This window comes from Rattus rattus, chromosome 4, assembly GCF_011064425.1.
Source record: "Rattus rattus isolate New Zealand chromosome 4, Rrattus_CSIRO_v1, whole genome shotgun sequence".
Lineage (NCBI taxonomy): Eukaryota > Metazoa > Chordata > Mammalia > Rodentia > Muridae > Rattus > Rattus rattus.
The window spans coordinates 13,675,881-13,699,021 of NC_046157.1; the positions used below are offsets into that span (position 1 = coordinate 13,675,881).

General features: G+C 40.1%; 1 protein-coding gene across 1 annotated transcript; it reads left to right on the plus strand.

The window, feature by feature from the left end:
• Positions 1-1,162: 1,162 nt before the first annotated feature.
• Tmem207 (transmembrane protein 207) lies at positions 1,163-20,172 on the plus strand. The gene is made up of 5 exons (XM_032899256.1): positions 1,163-1,291; positions 3,126-3,163; positions 10,024-10,068; positions 11,085-11,227; positions 20,042-20,172. Exons 1-5 carry the CDS (start codon positions 1,217-1,219, stop codon positions 20,170-20,172), a joined length of 432 nt encoding a protein of 143 aa, XP_032755147.1. The 5' UTR covers positions 1,163-1,216.
• Positions 20,173-23,141: the final 2,969 nt, after the last annotated feature.

A 23,141-nucleotide genomic window follows, 5' to 3' on the forward strand; every position in this document is an offset into this window, starting at 1 on the left:
TAGGTGATCATAAATGGGTTCCTATATAATCATTAAAATTGAGTTTGGTAAACTGTCGTGGAATTTACTATGTTTTGAATTCTAGATATTTGATGTCAAATATGGCCCTTTAAGCATGAGTGCATAAAACATTTGAATGACATATAGACAAGATGTACATGTAGCAAACAGACAAGAAACTCATAGTAGAATCTTTTCTCTACCTCACTTCTTTCATCAGTCTCCAGTTCTCTTTTACAAACACTTGACAATCTGTGTCACATTCTGCGCACACACAAGCATATACAGCACATTTTACACAGCCGAAACCCATTATCCTTCCTTTGTATAAAAATCTCAACATGCTATAGGCCAACTCCTATCATTTGTACCTTTCATTTAAAAATAACATTAAAAGCCCTCTCTGCATCACTCCGGGTCTGTCCTCATATTTAAACATAATTCCTGGAAATAACCATAATAGCCTTCTCCAATTCTGCTGCATGGAAGTAGCCATTTTGTATTTGATCATGCTGATGGACATTTGGTATTTTAGGGGGTAGCACTGTGAATTATTATATGTACCATTTATAGGTTTAAACAATGTACAGATATAGATACTTTCTAGAAAAGTAGAGCTGTGGCCAAAGGGTATTTTTTAATTTAGTAAATATTGCCCAATAATTACCTTCTAGTATTTTTAGTTATATATGAAAGGATATATTTACTTATCCTCTCCTTGCCACTGTCTTTTTAAACTTTAAATGTGCTAATCTGATCACTGAAGGCACAAGGTGGAGGACAATGTCCTACTCAAAATGATATGTAGGGAAAGAAGGGCAAAGATATTCTACAAAGCGTCAACAATTGAATTCATATTTACAGGTCCAAGATGTTATTTCAACAATAAATAAAGAAGAAGAAAGAAAGAAAACATGTTCCCTGGAATGAAGTCCGCACTTGAATACTGAAAGTTATTCAAACAGCCGGCTGGCTTTGCAGGTCAGCCTTTAAAAGCCTTGACAAACATTCCCTGGGTTCTGACCTTCAACTCCTTGAGCTCCTAGTCCCTGTGAGCATGTAGCTTACATTCCGTCCCTGGGTGCCCTTTATTGGTCACATACTCCATCATTAATGCACACTGCAGCAGGACACGTAGCACAGAGCAGCTAACGTATTCTGAGAAAGCTAATCAGAGTGAGTGAGCTACGGATCTGGGTGCATCATTCTCTTTAATATGTCAAGATCCAGTCCTTTCCGTGTCGCTTCCAAAATCCCAACAATGGGATACCTGTGTTTGCCACTATTCCAGGTAATAATTGATACTTCTGGTAGCTTTGGGGGGTCTCTATGGGGTTGATACACTGAGAATTTGTCCTTTGTGTGATTTTACTACTGCATGTAATTTCTTCCAGGTGCCACCAGCACCCAATGCTTTATATTAGTTATTGTTCCAAGAATGAAACCCAGCAAATTCGTGACCTCAAGTCTCATTTCTTTGTTCCTATCTGCACAGCTCCTGAAAGACCTGACAGAATTGTATGCTGTGCTTTACTTTCTTATACTTTGGGCTGTTTTCAAACTCAGAAATGCTATGGACACAGAAATGCTATAGCTGTACTAATTTAGAAAATGTCTGTCAATCTCTGCAGCTCACTGGATCCTGACAGACTTTCAGCTCTTCCTGCAGCAGACAGAGCAACTTTTAGTTTTATGTGGCTAGTCTGTAGCAGAATCTTTTTGGAACCAATACTGGCATCCTTGTATTTCTGTTACTTGAATGCAAGGCATCTGAAAGGTTGAAGAGCACAGCATATTAAGACCTTCTTTCTCTGTTTCATAACAACCTGGGAGCCTGGCAGCTAATGCATTGGCCCTTTGGTGGTATTAATGAGATACCACGCACTCCTTACTCGGGTACAATGGACAGAGAAGACTAGGTAGTGACTTGAAAGGAAAAGGCTGGCTTAATTTGTTTTATCTGTTAAGCTAGATCCCAAATGGTTTACATCTAATCATAAACAAAGTTTCTTTATAGACAGAATTTGAATGCTCATTTTGCTCCCGGTTAGTATGCAAATCTCTTTGCAGCATTCTAGCAAAAGAGAATACAACTCATTTTCTGTGCTTATAAATTGTTCATTATCATGCTCTCTGATGGCCAATCCATCCCTCCATATGGCATAAACACTAGGTGCTAAAAAAGGCACATTTGAGATCAAAGGGAAATCACATATTAAATACAAAAAAAAAAAAACCCAAGCCTGTCACTTGAAATTTTGTAACAATTTATTTGTACTCATCTTTACATGTGATAGTCTGGGAAAGTAAAAGCTTCAACTGACCTTACCAGCCCCTCAGTGCTACAAGTAAGTGATGTTTGAAAAGTCTTGTACAAAGCAGTGTCCATTGAGAGTCAAAGTAGCATACAAACACAGTCTCTAAAAAGAAACATCTCTTTTCTTGAGACTGTGGGTGGAAAATGTAACCTCTACCTTTCAGCACCTAGAACTAAGATAATTTTGTTAGATTGCTGAAGATTTTGGACCTCTCAAAGGTTATTTCTTTTCTTCTTTGGGAAATAAAAGGTTATATTTCATTTTCTCCCCATACAGGAATATCATGTGACCATAAATTTACCTCAGTAATTAAAAGCACTCCCTTTGTATGTGTATTTAACTATTATTAAAAGCCTTCAGGATTGACTTCTGTTTCTGTTGACTGGGGAATGTTTTCCCTTAACATGAAAATAATACCCAAATAATAACCATCCTGCCTCTCACTGAAATTCAAAACAAAGAAATCAAGGGTCCCAGTGGTTCTCTAGATCAAGAAAAATCTACAGAGAAAACAATACACCATTCAAATCTGTGTTCTGTAGCATGCAGAGGAACGTCAGTAGATTTCCTGCTCCTGCTGAATTTAAGAATCTATCCAGAGACTATTTCTTTTTCAATTAAAACTCTGTGTACCAACAATAAACTTTGCTGCAAAGCTTTTAATTTAAGAGAGAGAGAGAGAGAGAGAGAGAGAGAGAGAGAGAGAGAGAGAGAGAAGTAAAATCACATTGTCTCCAGGCACTGCTTTCATTAAAGGATTAAATTAATGCAAGGCTTGAATTTTATTGTTCTAAATATGTGTTTCAGCTAGCGCTCTCAAATCTATCCTGTGAAGACAATGAAATGTAAGTAGATACAAAAATATTGTTTTTATTTAGCTTTTGTAATATTCAAAGAATCAGCAGACTCAAGTCACTTAAAAGCCCTAAAGAGAATCATGTTAAAAAAATTCCCCGCTTTCTAAAAACAAAAAACAAAACAAAACAAAACAAAAACAAAAACAAAAACAAGACCAGCAACAACAACAACAAAACAGGAAATGCAATTGTCGTTGTGATCACTGTTGAGTAAATAAAGAAGGAGCTCATGGATCTCCAGCCTTTCGGTTTTCTTGGGTTCTCCTCCTGTAAGGTTTCCACGGTTTTCAGCACAGAAAAGAACTGTGATGTCCTCTTCCTTTGCCTCCAAGTTGGTAAGTATGGTGATTTCAAGGAACAGTTTCAAAGCGGTCCATTTTCAAATCTAACTAAATGAGCCCACATTTTATCCTGCGTTGTGTGTGCGTTTCAAAGGGCATCGGACGCGAATTGTGTGAATAATTGATTCATTTCGTTGCTTTTTGAGACCTAATGGTTCTCAGAATTCTATTCCGGAGATGAGGAGGTGCCATTGATAAGACTGATGATGATGAATGGGAACTGTAATGCCGCGCGACTGAGCGCAAGTGTCAGGAAAGCACTTCTGCCAAGCGCTGCACTCTGGGTGGAGCACTCTGCCAGCCAGCTGTTTCCAGTTACCACTGCCATACTCTCACAGCCCCGTCTTTGGGCAGGGGTTCTGAAGCAGGAGACAGGCCAAGAGGGAGCTGTCCTCAGCCGTGGAATCGTTCAGTTTCAGATCCTCTTGTTCACAGTCTGCCTGGCTCTTTGAGCTGGTGCGTGCCCCTTCATTGCTGCTTCTTTGCATTAATGTTTGGATCTACTATCTCTTCTGCGCCATGACTGAGCGATTCTTCATAGTGTTTACTTGACTCTGGACTTGAAGGCTGCCCACATCTAGTCTCCTTGTTTTGTGCCTTTGACAGCCTTAAATGTTGACCCTAGTATCCAATCATTACAACCAGGAAGGACGGTACCGGGAAGCTATAAGCTGCTTTAGAGCTCCGGGGCTGCAGCTTTCCCTTGCTATTGACAGGACTCTGAAGAAGAGGGAGATAATCAGTCCATAGCATGGTTTTAGCTGATGGCTAGGTGTGAGCTTTCGTTGTGAGCCGTTTTACATCTCTGCATCTGTTATACTTAGCTTCATTTATTTTCTGCTGAGTAAAGATAAAAAAGACCGCCTCAGCTGACATTCAAAATAGCAGGGAAGAAATGTAGAAAAGACAAAAGAGTGACTGATATTCCAGGGAAATAGCATAAAAGAAGTACATCCACTGAAGCTAGACACAATACTGTACACAAGACGGTGTTAGCTGGATGAGTCTGCAATAAAAGACGTGCTATTTTAGGAGAGAACACAAGTCCCACATCTCAACAAGATTCTCCTCTTTCACCTGCATTCCTATGACCATTGTTCTGCATGCCTGACCAAAAGGAAGGAATCAATTACCAGTTACACAGTGAACGAGCAACACAAACCCACTAGAGAAGAAGAATCACAGACATGGTTAGCTCTAAATAGTCTTTAGGAATGAAAAAAAATAAGAAAAAAATGGCCCAAAGTTCATGGTCAAAACAAAGACAGAGACATGCATTTTGATAACAGAGAATATTGGAGAGGCAATAACTGGAAGGGGCAGGCTCACTCTGATGGAGGCCTGGCTACATTAAACACATTCTGAATACCTAGCAGCCATTTTTTTTAGTATATCAACTATGGCCGAAGACATTCACAAACAGTTTATATCCATTATAAAATGATCTATTATCACTTTCTCTTAAATTTGCTTTTAACCACTGGATATTTGCAATTTGGTTAGAATTACTCTTTTTGTATTTCTAGCTGCATTTATAAAGTAATATTTAATGTAAATAACACATTGTTCTGCTTCATATACAATCCCAATTTTATAATTGAGTGTATGAAATAAAACATGTTACACACCCTTTCATTTTAATTAGTTATATTTTTAATCTACTCTTCTCCCTATACATAACTGATTACACTGTCAAGGAATACATGGTAATTAACAAAATATGAATATGGTATATAAATATAAATGACTTTGTAAATTAATTGCCAGAATAGCTTCCTAATGAGATGTCAACAATCTGTTTTGGCTCAGTGAGCTGAACATTTTGTTTAATATTAGGGAAAGGTCAAGGTGTGATGGTACATGCTTATAATCTGAGAACTCTGAGGGAAGGCTGAAGCATCAAGATCTCAAGTCAATGCTAGTTCGGGTTACATAACCAGTACATGGCTCTCCTGGAGGTGTAAGACCTTGCCATAGAAGGTAAGGATGTAACACAGGAAAGCAACTAACAGACAAAACTTAGACTTGCACCCAGAACTGAGAATTCAGTGTTCAGTATTTTTACAAAAAGGGGGAATATTCACATCTAACTTTTAATTCAAAATTTTGTGTACTTGGTGAAATAACTGAGGGATAAGCAGTTTGTGCTTTTTGTAGAGACCACGCAATTTCCAGTCAAGTTTTAGATGACATGATTCGCTCTGCTCCCACTTCCAAACTATTATAGCTGAACTGCACGGTGGCTCATGCTGAGAAATTATTGTTCAGAAGAACATAGCCCGTGGAATTTGTTATTCATTTATTCTAAGACTATTATGAAGATGTTGTTTCTCTTGTTAGCGGAACTCAGGCTTCTATAACAAGGAGTGGTTGGACAATTGGTAAGCGATGCTCCTTCCTCTGTTCCTCTCCACAGGACTTTCTCCTCTTCTGTTAACTGCAGGAAGCATAAGCCAGAGATGGAGATCAGCCCCACTGCTGATCCTGGGTGTTGACTCCATAGGGAGATATGGCGTCTGCAACCCCCAGTTGCAGTATCACAGGGCGCTGAGGAAAAGAGTGTATTGCTAGTTCATTTCTATTTACGCTCTTGTGTCTTTCCCCCCAAAAGATGTGCCACCCAAGTTATTTCACCTATGACTGGGTTTTCTCAGTTTTACAGGAGAAGCAGAGTAATGTGCTCCCTCCTTATGTCACTGATATTTGAAAGTAAAATATTTCACATGCAGCTATGCACCTGGTCCAGAACAGTTTCTGCCGTGGGAAACACTGGATGGTGGAAACAGAGGAGAGCCCAGCAGCTCTCCAGGTTGCTTCCTGAAGTCACCACATGAACAAATTTGTGACTTCAGTCCATAGATTTACAGCACAAGGGGGAGCAGTAAGGATCGGTCTAGCCATCTGTGCGAGTAGGAATCGTTCCACAACATCCAAATGAAAAAGAGCCTAGGGGCTTCTTTATACAGTGTTTTTCCTTTGATATCTACTTGTAGAGACCTCTAATATCAAGTGTTTCCTTAAATCTTAAAAACTACAGACTTGTATTTTTCTCTGCAGTTTTCCTTTTCAGTTGAAATTTTTAAGTTAAAAATTTAATTAGTTTATTCACTTTACATCCCAATCTCAGCCTCTCTTCCTCCTAATCTCCCCCCTCATATGGTCCCCTCTCCCATCCTACCTCCCCTTTTCCTCTAAGAAGGGGGAGGTTCCCTCTGGGTGCCAACCCGCCCAGGCACATAGAATCACTGCAGAACTATGCACTCCCTCTCCCACTGAGGCCCAACAAGACAGCCCAGATAGGGGAACAGGATCCATAGGCAGGCAACAGAGTCATGGACAGCCCCTGTTCCCATTGTTGGGGCGTCCACATGAAGAATAAGCTGCATATCTGCTACATATGTGAGAGAGGCCTAGGTAATTCCTTTAACATTCATACACGCATAGAATGTTTGAACCCAACCTACCCATCCCATCCTTTGCCCACCTTTACTCTCCTAACTTCTTGCACTTCTCTTCCCCATCTTGTGGTTTCTCTGCCTCTTCATACCCAGTGAGTTGAGTTAGAGCTGCCTGTATGTGGGTGGGTGTGGGGCTTTATTTCCCAGAGAGCAAACTGCCCTTAGAGCTTGTATGCCTCAAGAAAAGTAGCTCTTTCTCTCCAGAGGAAGAAAACAAAAGTGAACAACTGTCACGAGCTCCTCACGTGGTGTGGAATGGCATGAGCTCATCCCCTAGCCATGCCAGGAATTTGTCTGTGATATTTTCCAGGTTTTGTACATGTGGTCCCAGCCATTGTGAGTTTGTGTGTCCAACTGCCACTTCTATCAAATACTTTTATTATAGATGTTCATTGCTTTTGGCTCTTACAACCTTTTTGTTGTGGTGATGATTCATTGGTTGGTTTGGCTTTGGTCTTTTGTTTGTTTGCTTGTTTCAAGACAGAATTTCTCTGTGTATCCCTGGCTGTTTTCTGGAACTCATTGTGTGGATCAAGCTGTCCTCCAACTCAAAGATCCTTCTGCCTCAACCTCCCTAGTGCTGGGACTAGAGGTATGCTCTACCATTGGTCTTGTACACTTTCTGTTTGCCCCCAAATTCTATGATGATGTCTGATCCTTGGAGACACCAGTATGATACAGCTACCCCATTTAAACTTGCACACTGTACTCCCTTTCTTTGTAACTTGACTGGTGGCTGGTTTAGGACCAACATCAGCATCCTAGGCAGAATATTATTCAATGATAACTTTTTTGTTTAAAGAATACAACCTTTCTCTACTTTGAAAGTATTACATTTAAAATTGGAGCCATTATAATATTGTTAGAGTTTATTTTAGAACTCAAAAGTTACTTTTAAAAAACACAATTTGAGAAAGACCTGGAGTCCAGGAAGAAGGGAGGATGTCCCTGCAGTCAGAAGACCATCTTCTTTGCTTCTGAATAGCTCTGTAGGTCTTCCTGAATTCTTCAAGTGTGGGAACTGATGTCCATCATACTCTGACTCTGAGGTGTGCATGATCAGAACGAAATACATGGCCCCTCCTTGCCAGTCATTGTGAAGATACACTATAACTTCATTTCTCCAGTGAAGTTCCCCAAGCTTTTATTCTTCAGAACCTCCACAAGGGGGTGCAACGGGCTCAGAAGGAGGAAACGAAATGAGGTTGGATACGTGTTAACCCTGAAATCTATGTTAAATGGCTCAATGGTTTTAAATAACAAACAAAACAAGGTACTCAATATTTATGGTTGACTTTACACTCTATAGACCATCTTAAATGAAAATGGATACTGGTAGAGATTTCTGTTTGAGGAAGAAACACTCCATTTCCCAGCCAGGAGCTTAGAGGTCAAGGATCTAAAACAAGAGTTCATGGTTTGCTCATAATTTGAGTAGCATACCATGTTTTTAAGATTGCTGCATTTTAATACTTTAGAGTTTCATGACATAGATACAGATATAGATATAGGTGTGACTTCAAAAGTCAAATATGTGTGTGTATATAGATATACAAAACTTCAAACTATAAAAATATTACAGTATCTCAGATAAGTCTCTACAAGAAAAATTACTATTTGTCGAATGGTTCCAATGCTTTACCAGGATGGTCTTTATTGTCATGTTCTGTGCTCAGCTGGTAGCATATTTACGGCACAGGCATTAGCACTTGGGCTCAGTCCTGAACTGGTAAAGATGACATCATGGCCCCTTATAAGATCTGTGATTGATTATTTTCAAGCTTCTTCTCCGATGTTAACTTTTCTTAGAATCCTTTTTAGAAGTTACATTCAAGCGTCCAGTTTCCTCTTAGCCACTTGTGTTTATGAACATTGTTAGCCTCTGTAGGTACCCCCAAATAAAAACATACCCCAAATCCAAATCTCAAAAAATAAAAAAAGCCAAATTCTGAGACAGTAAATGATTTTTGTCTTGTGTGTTTGGCATAAAACAAACAAAGAAAACCAAATACAAACAAGCATCAAACAAAAACCGTGATGTGTCAAATATGACTTCTGACTATTGTCCTAGAACACCTAGTGCACTACCTCAAGAAGAGTGCTGGGGGCGATGTATTATGAATGCTTTCAAGCTACATCGTGCTCGGCCTGACTTTAACATTGCCTAAAGGGCAGCATGACTATGAATATCTTCTTTTCAGAAGTCAACCAGGCTCTAGTGACCAGTATCATTGTTCACTCCCAGGATCAGCATCAGCACAGTGAGTTCTGAAGAAAGGCCCTCTACATTCAGCGTGCTATGCCTCCCAGCACAGACAAGGGCAAATGACAAGCACATTCTTCACCAAAATACCACAAAACAGTCTCTAGGCCACATCCTGAAATTCTTCTCCACTTGGACCAGGTCTGCACAGTTTAAACCACTCTCAGCAACAAAGTCTTCCATATTTTTACTAGAATAGTCCATTCATCCCCCACTTACAGCATTCCACTGCTTTCCAAATCCAATGTCCCAAAATCCACATTCTTCCAAACAGAAGCATGGTCAGGTCTATCACAGCAATATCCTAGTCCCTGGTATCAACTCTTGAGTTGAATACCACATGCCTGTTCACATCCTAGGAGCTAGTTCCACTAATTATAAACCAAACCACCATAGAGAATTCGAATTATGAAGGGCTCTATCTGAACAGCTGAAAATACAGAATGAGAGTGGTAGAATGACTATCACCTAATGCATCTAGCATTTTGTCCTTAAAATGTTCCTAGCTAACTACTCCATGGTTCAGATCATCTACTTTTTAGACTCAAAGCTATCACAATGAGGTATTTTATTTACACATCTAGTGCAAATCTACTTGTCTTCTGAGTGTCTTGAGTGAGGTAGAGATAGGGTAAATATTTCTTAGTATATTGGGAACTTATCTGTAGGAAAGTGATCAAGTAGGTATTCAGGGAAAATAGATATGTTGAGTATAAAGTTGAAGGCCCAAGGAATAGTGTTCCTTTGTCTAAAATTAGAGACTCACTGCTCTTTCTGTATTACTAGGTGTGTAAATTATGATGAACAATATCCTGATGGCTGGTCTATCTGGTAAGGTTCTCTGAAAACTTTTATAAAACGTGGCTGTGTGTGCACACTTCTCCTCCTAGGTAACTCAAAACAGTCAAGTCCATCAGATGCAGTCTCATTACAGACATTTGCTCCCTCTGCCTCTGACATTTTTCCTATTTCTTCCCTCCCATGAGGCATCCCTGAGCTTTGGGGACACGGGTATAACACACCTCCCAACCCAAATCCACACACTCTGCGGTCTCTTTCTTCATAAGTTGGCGAGTGATTGGTTTGAGACTAACGGGGATACACATGGCTGAGGGAAAACTGGGCAACTATGAGTCAACGTCCAGAGAATATCAGTTTCAGGCCAGTGTTTGCTAAATGCCTCCTATGATAAAGCATCCATGGTTTTCAAGACTCGGAGTTAATTCTATAGCTAGAGTTTGTTAATGATAAAATAATTATTCCTTCTTGAAAACTTTCCAAATGATTCTTTCTACCTCTGGTTGTAAAAGCCATCCAACATAGCCAAATGTGTCTTTAATGAGATATTCCTACAGAACATTTAAAACAGTTCTTCTAGTACCCTAAATCAAAACTTGCATAATTTTCCAAACTCAACATTAATTCTGTGAATGAAACACTCAATTCCTCAAAGGCAGAGACCCTATCCTCTCTGTCTTGAATCCTTAACCCCGATATGTCAAACATGTACATTTGTTTAAATACTAATGGATCAAATGAATAGGATGTTGAGTAAAAGAAGGAAAAGAAAGGGGAAAGAAGGAAGGGGAAAAGGAAAGAGTGACTTCACTTTTTAGATGAACCCTCTAGTTTCAAGGAACACATTATTGCCACCAGCTCTCAGCACCAGCCCTCCCTGAGGACATTGGCAATGGAGAGTGATAACGGATTCCTCCAAGAACTTGACATTCACCTTTGCACTCGTTCGCCTAAGCATAGCTGAGGCCCTGTGTACTTCCCAGACAGTGACAGACACTCACACTTCTACTGGCTCCACCTCACTTCTCCTCTGTTATGTTTGGTGCCAGGCTCCTCCTGCTGATTGTCATGGTGGTTCTCCTTTGTGGAGTAGCGCTTTTCTGTCTGCAGTGCTGGCTGAAAAGGTGTGGAATTGATCGCCCCAGACGCACCATGGCTGTTTTTGCTGTTGGAGACTTGGATCCCATTTATGGTGAGTTGCTGATATCCTTCTGGGTTCCCCTGTGAAATCGTGAAAAACTATCGTTCCAAGGAAGATTTACACACTTAGAAAATACATAACTATTGGGAGAGCCAAGCGTATGTATTAAAGAGGGATCAAGCCCGAAAAGAGAAGAGACAGCAGAGAGAACATATGTCTCACAGACTCACCGTAGAGAATGGCGAAAGAACCTAAGCAGCTTGTTCAGTCAACGAACGAATCGAAATGTGCAAAGATAAACACCCCAAACGAGCGGGAGCACTTAGAGTGCAGAAGAGCGTCTCTTTGCTTTGATATCACTCCTTCCTACCCTGTAGTTAGAGTCTTAATTACTAAGCCCTTGCCAACTCATTTAACTCGTCTCAAGAAACACTGAACCATGTTCTCTGAAGTAACAGTTGCCAATGGAGAGTTTGAAACCATTAGGATTGGGCACAAGACAGTCAGCTCTAATGTACTTCTTTGCAAAACCTCTAAGGAGTCCTGATTATACCATCACCCATCCTATAGGTTCTATCCAAAATTATAGCCTGGTCATCATTTTCCAGTTTTCACACCGGGAAGGAAAGCGGGGAGAGAAGAGTTAGTTGTAGCAGTCAGTCTTATCTGTCAGCAGAATGAAAACACTTGATGGTTTCTTTGTGGCTATAGTTGGTCATCATTTCTTCACCTGTCAGCATTGTCCTTTTATCTAGAGGTGGTGAGATTTTTTTCCCTTCCAGGTTTTATGTTATCACACAGGTGACAAAAGAGTTCTTGATAAAAATGATCTTGGCTACCTTTCAGAAACTTGAGCCAGTGTGGAGTTTTTGATATCCAAAACAGAGAAGCAAACAAATAAGTTGATGGAAAAGACAAAACCAAAAACCTAAGAGAGTTTAACTTTCAAATGTAGTATTAAGGGTCTGTGGGGTGTTCAGCCACAAAAAGGACACATAGTCCACCATCACCACCCTTCACAATGCTCAGGGAATATTGCAGAAGAGAGGGCCAAAAGATTGTAAGAGCCAGAGGCCAGGAAGAACTGGCATAAAACAGTGTCTTTTAGAGGTGACAGGATTCTGGACTCAGCAATCCAGGTCAGCTGTGGCTCCCTGCACATGATCGAGCCATTCCAGCATGGAGAGGGGAGAGGTAGGCAGGATCCCATTCCTAGATGAGGGACTATTAACAATTAATGTCTTCTCTGGGATGGTAGATAAATTTTCCTTAAAGTTACGGCTCCTGGTAGATCAACCATGCTTCAATAGATGGTCTCTATCCATGAGTCAGAAATGAGACTCAGTGGGATATTAACAATGAACAAGGAGGACAGGAATTTCGGAGTAGATAGGAAGGTGGGGGTGGACCTGGGAATGGTGGGAGGTGGGGGTGGATCTGGGAATTGTGGGAGGCGGGGATGGATCTGGAAGTAGTTTTAGAAGGAGTTGAAGTAATTAGGATTATTTACCCAGAAATGAAATTATCAAAGGACTAGCAAAAATATATTCAAAAGAAAAATATTTAGTGATTCTTATTTTCTATATGTTTCCCAGCCTGAAGTCATTACTTAAACAAGGATAAGCCACTATCAATTTCAGAAATTGGTGTTTGGGAAGGATAATTAAATTCTACAATAACAAATAGATCTTTCTCCTAAAATAAAAATTACTTTTCATGTAGTATCAAGAGAATTATGGTCACTAAACCTAACTAAATGTTTGTCAAAGGGATATTCATGGAAATATTGACCTCCTTTTCTTCATTAAATACTTATTTAAAAATGTGATTTTCTTTCTTCCAAGTAAACTTTTATTTCTAAAGGAGAGCACATAGCCTTATTTCTTGGCCCTTCTCTCTCTGAGGAAAACTCTTCCATTAGGCATCCTTAAATATTAGAAGTTGCTTGCTATATTTTAAATATTTTACTTCTGGACTATTGTGTTACAGTCTGTTAAAGGCTGGTGTTTTAGCAACGGTTGTGTGATATTTTTCTGCTTGCTGCATGGTGGTTCACATACCTGATGTTAAACTTGCCTGACAGGGGGTGGGGGAAGCACGTTACAGCTCACACATTAACACATTGCCTCAAAAACATGCATAGATGGCCCTGAGACCGGGGAGGGGGGGAGGGGCTTAAAATCACAGCCTCTGATTAGGCTGAAGTCATATAACATAAATAGATAAATAGATAAATAAATAAATAAATAAGCAAGAAATTGTCTTTTAAAAGGTAATGTTTATTTCAAATCTACCAAGTCCTAAGCAATAATTTCAGACCTTTCAGACTTAATCTCCATTTCATAAATGTGAACTTCAGAAAGTACTCATCAGTTCTCTTAGGGCTTCTCTCTCTCTCTCTCTCTCTCTCTCTCTCTCTTTCTCTCTCTCTCCTCCCTAGTTAATATATTAGTAGACTTTTGCTATGAACTGGGGAGAGGTAGCTTTTAAAGTCATGTGTGACTGCTCCTATCCTAGCCCCCTTATCCCACGATACAAAGATTCAGATATTAACAGGGCCACCCCTGAGAGTAGAGACCGCATTCTGTGATCTGAATTCCTGCCATTTTCCATCCTTTCTCCCAAGCCTAGAGTTAAAAGTTCTGGTTCTTACTTTTAAAGACGTATTTAGCCCCCCTTACAGTAGCTCTTCTATTTCTCCGCATCTTGGAGGACAGAAGCGTAATTGCTTCTTCTCACTTCTTCTCATCTGTGTTTCTCTTGCCAATTCAGAGTGGGCAGAAGGCAGCCTCACCTTCTTCCCCTCCTCCCTCAGCCTGTCTGAGGGCACTCATCTTGCTGAGAAGGCAATCTTTAATGCGAATGTTGACCTAGAGGCATGCCTCTTGGTATTCTTATTTCTCTTTGCTAGGATAGAATACAGGAGAGCAATTTAGACAGTGGTAAAGTCTATCATCCTAGGGATCGTTAGCTAATAATTTCAGGAAGTAAATTCCAGAGATTATCTTGAGGCAATTCGCAGCCTAGACCCACGCTGTATTTATATACAAGATGAGAATTTTGTTATACATTCACATTCTGGACATACCTGTTTCCTTTTTAAGTATTTACTATCCCAGGAAGTGAGAGTCCTTCCTGATCTTGTAGTTCCTGCAAAACATAGTAAGGACAAAACCAACTCTATCTACCTCCACATCTGCTACAAAGGATATGCTCACAGAAAGATTGATGTGTGAGTTTTATACACATCCTCTATTAAGAAAAAAGGGGAATAAATAGATAAAATATGGCTTGAGTGACATTGATGAGCTACTAACTCATCAGAGTAGGGTTTCTGACTTTCTTCCACTCTGACACACAGAGGATGTCCCCCCTAGCCCAGGACACAGGATGCAGAAAGTGGGTCACCGGAAACATCTTAATGGATGCAGTGCATTTGACGTATTAACCCTCAGTTACTCCTGGACCTTTATTTTACTTCTTCAAAAGTTATTTCACTTTAATACCAACACTCATTGCATATATTAATTGGAATTGCTCTGTTATTCTGACATAAGGGTCAAAGATTCGACACTCAGGATCTCACAGACATTGCCCTCAAAAACGAAAAGGCAAGAGGAAAATTTTAACTGATGATTAAAGGCTAGAACTGTTTGAACTTTGCTATTGCTAAAATATATAAAATGGGCAATTTCATATATATAGAATTTCCTGCCATTATTTCACTGCCTGGGTTGCCAAATTATTAGATTAGGAAGACGAAAGGGGAAAAAAAAAGTAAGCACGGGGCTCTACATCCTTTTAAGATATGTAAAGGAAGGTGTTCTCAGCGGAATCCATAGCAATGTCTGATGAGATGTTACTCAGAGAAGGTCCCTGGGGTCTCAGTCAAACACACAAGGTCCATGGAAAATCTCCTGGTCCAGCGATGGCACCTTTTCATATTACTCTGCTGACTCAGTGCTCACATAAATGGATCCCACTTCTGTCCTAGGACCTTGGCACTTGCATGTGATATTCTAGCGTCAGACACCTCCCTGTGTGGTCACTGGATCCAGTGCAGGAGACCTTGACATTAAATGCGCTCAGCCTTCCCTGTTGTGGACACCATGCTTGCTGCGTGAAGTTCATTATTCACAGGAACAGAAGAAATAATCTTTCTGGTATATCCTGCCGTGAGTCATGTGGTGTATCCACTGAGTTCATCTTACCAAGTCCAACTAGTTAGTACTTCAGTGCATGGAAATCTTTGGAGTTACAGCTTTTAGAGATCCAGTTCAATTAAAAATAGGTTAAGCAGCGTGGATCTTAATGCAGTCTGACTGGTATTCCTCTGAAGGGAGATTACTTCGGAGACAGGGACAGGAACAGAGCGGAGGGAAGATGCTGTGAAGACAGGAGGGGAAGATGGCCATCTGCAAGCTGAGGAGGGCGGTCTCAGGAGACAGGAGCCCTGCTGACTCTGGATCCTGAATATCTCCTCCGGAATCAGGAGGAAAGAATTCTGCTGATAAAGCCACCCAGCTTGTGGTATGTTTCTGTGGCAGCCCTAGCAAACTCATTCCGAATCTCAGCAGGGGAAGGGTATCTGAGAATAGAAGGGATTCAAGAAGGTCTGCAGTTAAGGAAGCGGAAGATAAGGAACTGGAATCTGAGTTTGGTACTGAAGGTGCGAGAAGACTCACGGTCATTGGTTCATTTCATAGAGACTTTAAACCGCCCCTTTCTGCTCTGCCGTGTGCACACCTCCTGTTCCAGGATCCAGCCAGACTCTCATAAGCAGTTTTCCTTTCTTGGTCATCCTCATCCCTACACTACACCGCCTCCCTGTCCTGCTCTGAGTCACATCTCTGCTTTAGGTCTTCCAGAGTGTGATCGGCTGTGAGCCAGCTTCTCTTTGCGCTTGCCTTTTTCTCTCAGGCTTTCATCCTAGAGCTATGGAGCTGTCTTTCTTTTTCCCCTACCACTTGAATGAGGAGTAAAATGACACCTTATTTGAACTCCTTGTCGGCTTCAGAATGTTACCTGTTATTTTAATCATGTTTTGGGAGCTTGCCTCTAGTTGATAATTCAAGAGAAAGTAAAGAAGATTTGCAACCGTTTCCTTCTCCCCATTCCCTTTCCCTTCCCCACTTCCCAGCACATGTGGAGAATGAGAACATACAGTGAGACAGTTCTTAAGGGAATCCATGCAAGTTTCAACTAATTTCAGAGCAAGGATCCCATCTATTATGGTTAGAACATTCCGTACTGTAGAGTGGGGACCATCAAATAGTGAAAGAGTCATTGCATTGATTTCAAAATTTTATATATATATATATATATATATATATATATATGCATATATGTGTGCATGTGAATTTTAGTTTGTGTTTTAGTTTATATTTGAAAAGTAATGCCAAGTGACTTTTACAATGAATTAACGCCAAAAATAATTCACTAAAAATAAGAGTAAAATTGTGCCCTAATGGAAGGTAACATTGTAGAGCTGAAAGGCTGAATAGATGCCCATTTTAATAAGGAAGTAAGCATTTAATGTTATAATGGGAAATGAATTGGAGGGTTGAGAGATAAGTGGAAAACAGATAAGGCTGGGGGTAGGTAAGTGCCTAACATTCATTAGAAGAGACAGAAGGAGCGGTTGCACCTCTGTTTGTCCACACGTTAATGAACACTGCTAGTTTACCGTGCAGTCTGCATAGCATCCCTGATAAAGACCTCTGACTCTGCTTCCTCTGGGGATGCTCACTCTGCCTTAGCCCCTCAGGGCTGATGGCCCTGGTACCCGGCCTTCCAGCTATGCAGTTCCTCTAACCCCATCCTTTTCTGCAATGTCACAGATGGTTGTTTTTATTTTTCCTCTTTCAGAAGGAAAAAAGAAGTGCTGGTTTTCCCAGCAGTGATTAAATGTGAGTGTCCTCACTTGGGAAGAGCATGAAGGGCTCCAGAGACCTGGACGGGTGGCAAGCCTTCGTATAGTCAATTCTTCCTCCCTGTGGGTGGCTCAGCCTTCTATTACTACAGGATCTGTTAGAGCTTCTCTGTGTGGTTTATAAACCACATGTAAACACCCTATGGCATGTTAGGAAGGGAATACAGCATGCTTCCTTCACACATTTCTGCTAATGCCAGATGAGTCAGTGTTTCTTAGGTGTGCAGACCACTCCCATTTGCTCTCACAGAGGGCTCTCTGAGAAACAATTGCTACCATTCTCAACACTCTGAAGATGTAGAAACAGAGACATTTGAAGAGGAAGCCTTCCAGTTGGTGTACCATAGAACTACGACTCACATCCAGACTTTCTAGCCTCTCGTCTACGTGAAGAGAGAGCAAGAAAGCAGGGAAAGATGACCAAACATGGTGATCCTAGCTATAATCACAGCACTCAGGAGACATGAGCAGGAAGACTGCATGTTTCCAGCATGGCCTGGCCAACATAATAAGTTCAAAGCCAGGTGGAGCTTTCCTCCTTCCGCATTTCCCAGTGCTCCAATGAAGGGAAAAAGGAAAAAGTGAAATGTATGCTAAAGTATGTCAAATCTTTGGCAATTATTATCAATCACATATGAAATCTGTACTCTAATTATAATACTTCATTGATGAACGTGTAACAGAATTGAATAATAAATGGGTCCTTCCACCAACAGTTTTCTGTCAAAGCTATAGGGTTTCCGCAATAAGTTTAAACTGAATTAAGTTGCTAAAAGGCTGACAAAATGACTTGGTTGAGTAACGGCCATTGCTAAAGCCTGAGGACTCGAATTCAATCCCTGGGGAGTCACATGGCAGGAGGGAAAGAAGCGGTTTCTGCAAATTGTCCTCTAACCTCCATACATGCCTTATAAACAAACGCACACACAAACAAATACATAAATCCCCCATTCCAGCCGCTTCTAACCCCGTGAATTTGTTTTTACACATACTGTTTCAAAGTTCTCTAAGACTATTGGTTTAATTAGCTTATCAATAAAACACCTATGGTTTTCAAAACAACCATTAAAAACAACACGGAACTTTGGAGTCTAGAGATTCCATTTTCTCACCACAGGGACAAATTGTCAGGATCACATCACCCAGATCACAATATTGATGTCAGCAGGATAAATCAATTAAAAGTAGCATAAATACTATGTGTCAAGCACTGGCCAAATGTTCCCCAGCTGCAGGCTGTTACTGATAAATTTGCACTCACTTCAGCAGCAGTCTACCAGGAAAAGACCTCCCACTCATGCATATGTTCTGCATGGAGGTAATTATTGAGGTGAGGAGATCAGCTTTAATTCCATTTGATAGCATACACCATCTGAGGTAATCTCAGTCCAAGCTTCTGCACTTTGAAAGGTTTACTATATTTTTACTTAGTGATTTGAGTCATATCTAAAGATGATGATGATGTAAATCATTATATGAACATTAAAGTTGCTTTGATTAAAAAAAATAGTGTTACAGATTTAACTTGCTATATGCTCCTAACATGGCACCCTATTTGATGCTACAGAAGAGCAATGATCCTTTGCTGTATCTGTGGCTCACTTTAAACACTATACATGCATGCTTTACCTTTATTTTTACTTTAGAAAAAAGAAACTTTTTCTAAGTTTCTTCCTTCAGACAATGTTTCTGTTTCAGAGATATACATTCTTATTCTTTTGCCCAAAAAGAGAAAAAAAGTAAGCCAAGTAAATGTAATATAATTTCGGCATGGAGTTGGATTAATTAATTAAAAATCTATTCTAAGAAAAACACTGGAGCAAGAAGTGACACATATTTAATACATTTCAGTTTTCATAATCCATACAGAGTATTTTTTGGTGGTATGCATAGAGATTCCCGCAGTGAGCTAATGTCTAGCACTCTGAATTCTATTGGTAACTATGGTATGTTCTTTGTCATCTTCCGGATGCTACCAAGTCTGAGGCCTTCAAGGAAGATGAGTGAACCTCTCCTGGAAGAGGACAGGGAGAAACAATTTTGACTTTGTAGCCTGTAGAGTTTCCAGGGGGAGTAATGACCTTGCCATTATAATTCAAAAGCAGATATAATCAATATGTAAATATGTGGGTATGCTTGTGTTTCCTTTAAAGTTAATATATAAAAATGTCAATGAAATTCAGAGTTAGACAAATACCCAGGATAAAAAGAATAAGTATGCAAAAAGAGAGGGCTATAAAATATTACGATTGATTTTTTTTTCCAGTGACTCAAAAATAGTCCTTCAAGGAAATACTGATTTCTGAAACAGCCACTGGAAAAAAACTCAAGGTCTCTCAAGGTTACGACTTTGGAAAAGAAATGCTTTTTTAATGGCTGTATTATATATAATCTAGTTGTAAGAACATCTATTCAAAAGTTTTTCTTAAACTTAGAGTGTCTTGTCTTTATTATGTGTGCATTTTAAGTGAAAACTTGTCCCAGCTTCTGTCAACCTGCTTACTACTTACTACTGGACTATTGGTATTCATGGCATTTTGAAAACATAAACAAGACATGGGGGACTTTAATAGTAGACTAATGTTTCTAGTGACACTTGGGTTTCCTATGACAAGACCTTCAGCAAGACAGTACTAGTCTTTACAGGAATTATATTCGTGGTCCCTGTCACAGAACATTTCTTTCTGGTTCCACTTGCTCCAATGTAAATGTTTCCAGGCGGATTAATCAGTAATGGCGTGGGCTGATCATTCTGGGAAATTTGCTCCTTACAGTGACTCAGCTATCACTGTGGCGAAGAACATGGCTGTAAATTTTTTTTTTCAAGGGCACAAATAAATCTCTCTTGCTCCAGTGATCTGAGAAAGGACAGATTTCACCTCCTCCACACACTGCCTGTCACCTGAGAGATGACACTCTCCCTTTTTTCCCAGGTGCAGAAATGGCTGGAAGTCCACCAGCTGGAATCTGCCTTCCTACTCAGAACACCGAGCTGTGTCCTGCTCCGCGTTTGGGTGCATTAGGTCCTCCACCGCCATATGAAGAAATTCTAAAAACAAACTGATTTTACCCAGAATCAGTAGCTAGATTGGTATACACAGTCAATTTTAGGCACAATTCTTTGGCTTAGTTGAAATTCCTGGCGACCTGCTATTGAGGACGAACACATGGGAGCAGACAGAAGAGTGGAGTGGATGGCAGGAAGAAATACTGGACCCTGTGATGTTTTAACAGTGAGTGATCAGACTCTGCAGTATTGCTCTATTACACTTTTAGACCAGAAAACACTGGCATTGCAGTTTTTAAGGAGGCAGAAATAGGTGCTAGGAGTCACTTACATTAATTTGGCCTCCTACTGTCTTCCACATTATATTACTTGATGTCCTGATATCTCCATCTTCATCCAGCCTCTACTAGAGAGTTAGTATAAAAAGAATAATTTAACGATGGCTCAAGCACAGAATTGGGAGTGGCTACAGGGAGAATATTTGAGTTGAAGCTGAAATGAGAGAAAAGGAAGAAAAACCAGTTTGAGAGTGGTGGAGGAAAATAAATGAAAGGGGAAGGATCACAAGGCTCAATACAAGAAGCTTCATTCCCCAACTGGAGCAGAGAGAAAGTAGAAGATTGCCAAGACATAAACTGTAGGTAATGATACTGTGGGGAGGAAAGGGGGGAAGGGTCCTGTTGTCCTTGCTGAATGTGATCTCTAGAGCTTAGTCTTTTCTGGTTCCCTTGGAATTTGCATTTATTGCAACAACATAAGAGGAAATTCTGTTTTAGGTGCTGTTTTAGTTAGGGTTTTACAGCTGTGACCACACACCATGACAGGGAAAGTCTTATAAAGGACAACATTTAATTCGGACTGGCTTACAGGTTCAGAGGTTCAGTCCATTATCATCAAGGCAACATTACAGGCATGGTGCAGGAGATGTTGAGAGCTCTACATCTTCATCTGAAGGCTACTAACAGAATACTGACTTCCAGGTAGCTAGGATGAGGGTCTTAAAGTCCACATCCACAGTGACACACCTTCTCCAACAGGACCATGCCTTCTAATAATGCCACTCCCTGGGCTGAGCATAGATAAACTATAACAGATGCCTTTTTCAGCTTGAAGACTCTAATGGGAAAAGTAGCAATGAGAGATTTCCAAGCATTCTTTGGCATGGGCAGAAAAAAAGATAAAAGAAAGAAAGGAAGAAAGAAAGGAAGGAAGAAAGAAAGAAAGAAACTCCATGCCAGATTCTACACTAGCTAGTGAGTTTGTTTCATAAAATCATTGGCATATCCACTTGATTGTCAATTTAACTTGGCTAAATCTAACTCCAGTCTTTTCTGAGTTGCCTTACCAAAGTATTTCCAAACTTCCTACATCTCAGTCAAGGTCTTGTGCCTTCTGTTTGTATTACTTCATATAACTTTGTCGTTTGAAAAGGTTTCTGTTCCTATTTTCAGAATTTCCAGACTCTGAATGTTTCCTGTTAGCACATCTCTGGTATAACACACAACTGTCAGTTCTTGCTGGGGTCCAGTGATAGAGCTAAACTGGTCCACAAGGCCTACCTTAGACCTCAGGTATTATATTGACAACACAGAAGCCAGGAAAATCTTTCAAAGATGTAGAAACACATTTCCTGTTCCCACACATGTACAGGGCCTCATATTAGAACCCCCTTCACCTGAAGTGATGCTCTTCACCTGACGAGCCTACATAGATGTATTATAATCCATCAATGCTGTTATTGTACATTATATGGGTTTGATGGATTTGTTCTGGCATCAAGTGCTACCATCAGGAAACCTTACAAACTCACTTCCACGAGAACCCTCTTTCTCTCCTTACCCAGGTTTCTTCCTCCACTCCAGTTCCTGGCCACCAGTGATTTTTTAAATGTATCTCCTGCTTTACTTTTTCAGTGAATCATTTATTTGAAACCATCCAGCTGTAGGTTTTTAAACTTGCCTCCCTGGAATTTTAAAAATGTACATATGTTTCTTCTGTGTCTTTCATGGCTTGAGGGCTCATTTGTTTTTTCATTGCCTCAGTAGTATGCCAGTGTCTGGAAGTGCAATTGTTTTAAGTATGCATTCATGGTCTTCACATCATGTCTTGATACAAAGAGATTTTTTGCAATGTTAGCAATCAGATTCTCTCCTGATACCCCAGTTCAGTGAAAGATAGGCCAAAGTACTTGAGATCTTTGAGTCCAAGCACCATGAAATTTGGCCCTATCTTGCTTTTCCTTCCTTTGGATGTTCACAGTTCAGAAGGTTATGGTGTATTAATCTATTCTTTGTGTTTTTATTCCAGAGATTCTCAACCTGAGGTCACATAAGACAATTGGAAAACAAAGATATTTACATTATAGTTCATAACTGTCACAAAATTGCAGTTATGAAGTAGCAGCAAAAATAATTTTATGGTTGGGGGTTACCACAACATGAAGAAAATTCTATTAAAGGGTCCCAGCATTAAAAAGGTCAAGAGCCACTACTTTGATCTCTAATGCTTGACCATCTCAATATACCAAAATGTGTGCAACCTCATACTGTCTCTTGTCTTTAAAATACGTCACCCTCTCAATAGAACCCACTTCAATTACTTTTAAGTGCAGCCACATTCTTCCTAACCAAACACCACCTCTTTATCCCAGATACATTTTAGATTTTAATAGCATTTAAATCATAGTGCACAACAGTGGACAGATACGTGTCTTTTGTTCTTTTGCTAGAATGGCAATTCTTCATGGAGAGATCATAATTCACTGATTTGTACTGCGAGTTGAAAGCAGCTTATTGGGAACTTAGTATGTATTTTAACAAAATTCATCATTTCTGTTTCCTGCTTCTAGAAATTCTCAGAAATAAATGCATAGGCATGTGATAGGACAAGATCTTGTGGGTGTACGCATGGGTAGAAATCAGGGTTTGCTAAGCCGGTGTCATAAATTACTAACAAAAGGAGTCTAGAGGAAACTATCAATATGCTATGATCTGCCTCTTGGACCTGGAGAACTTCACACTGTATGA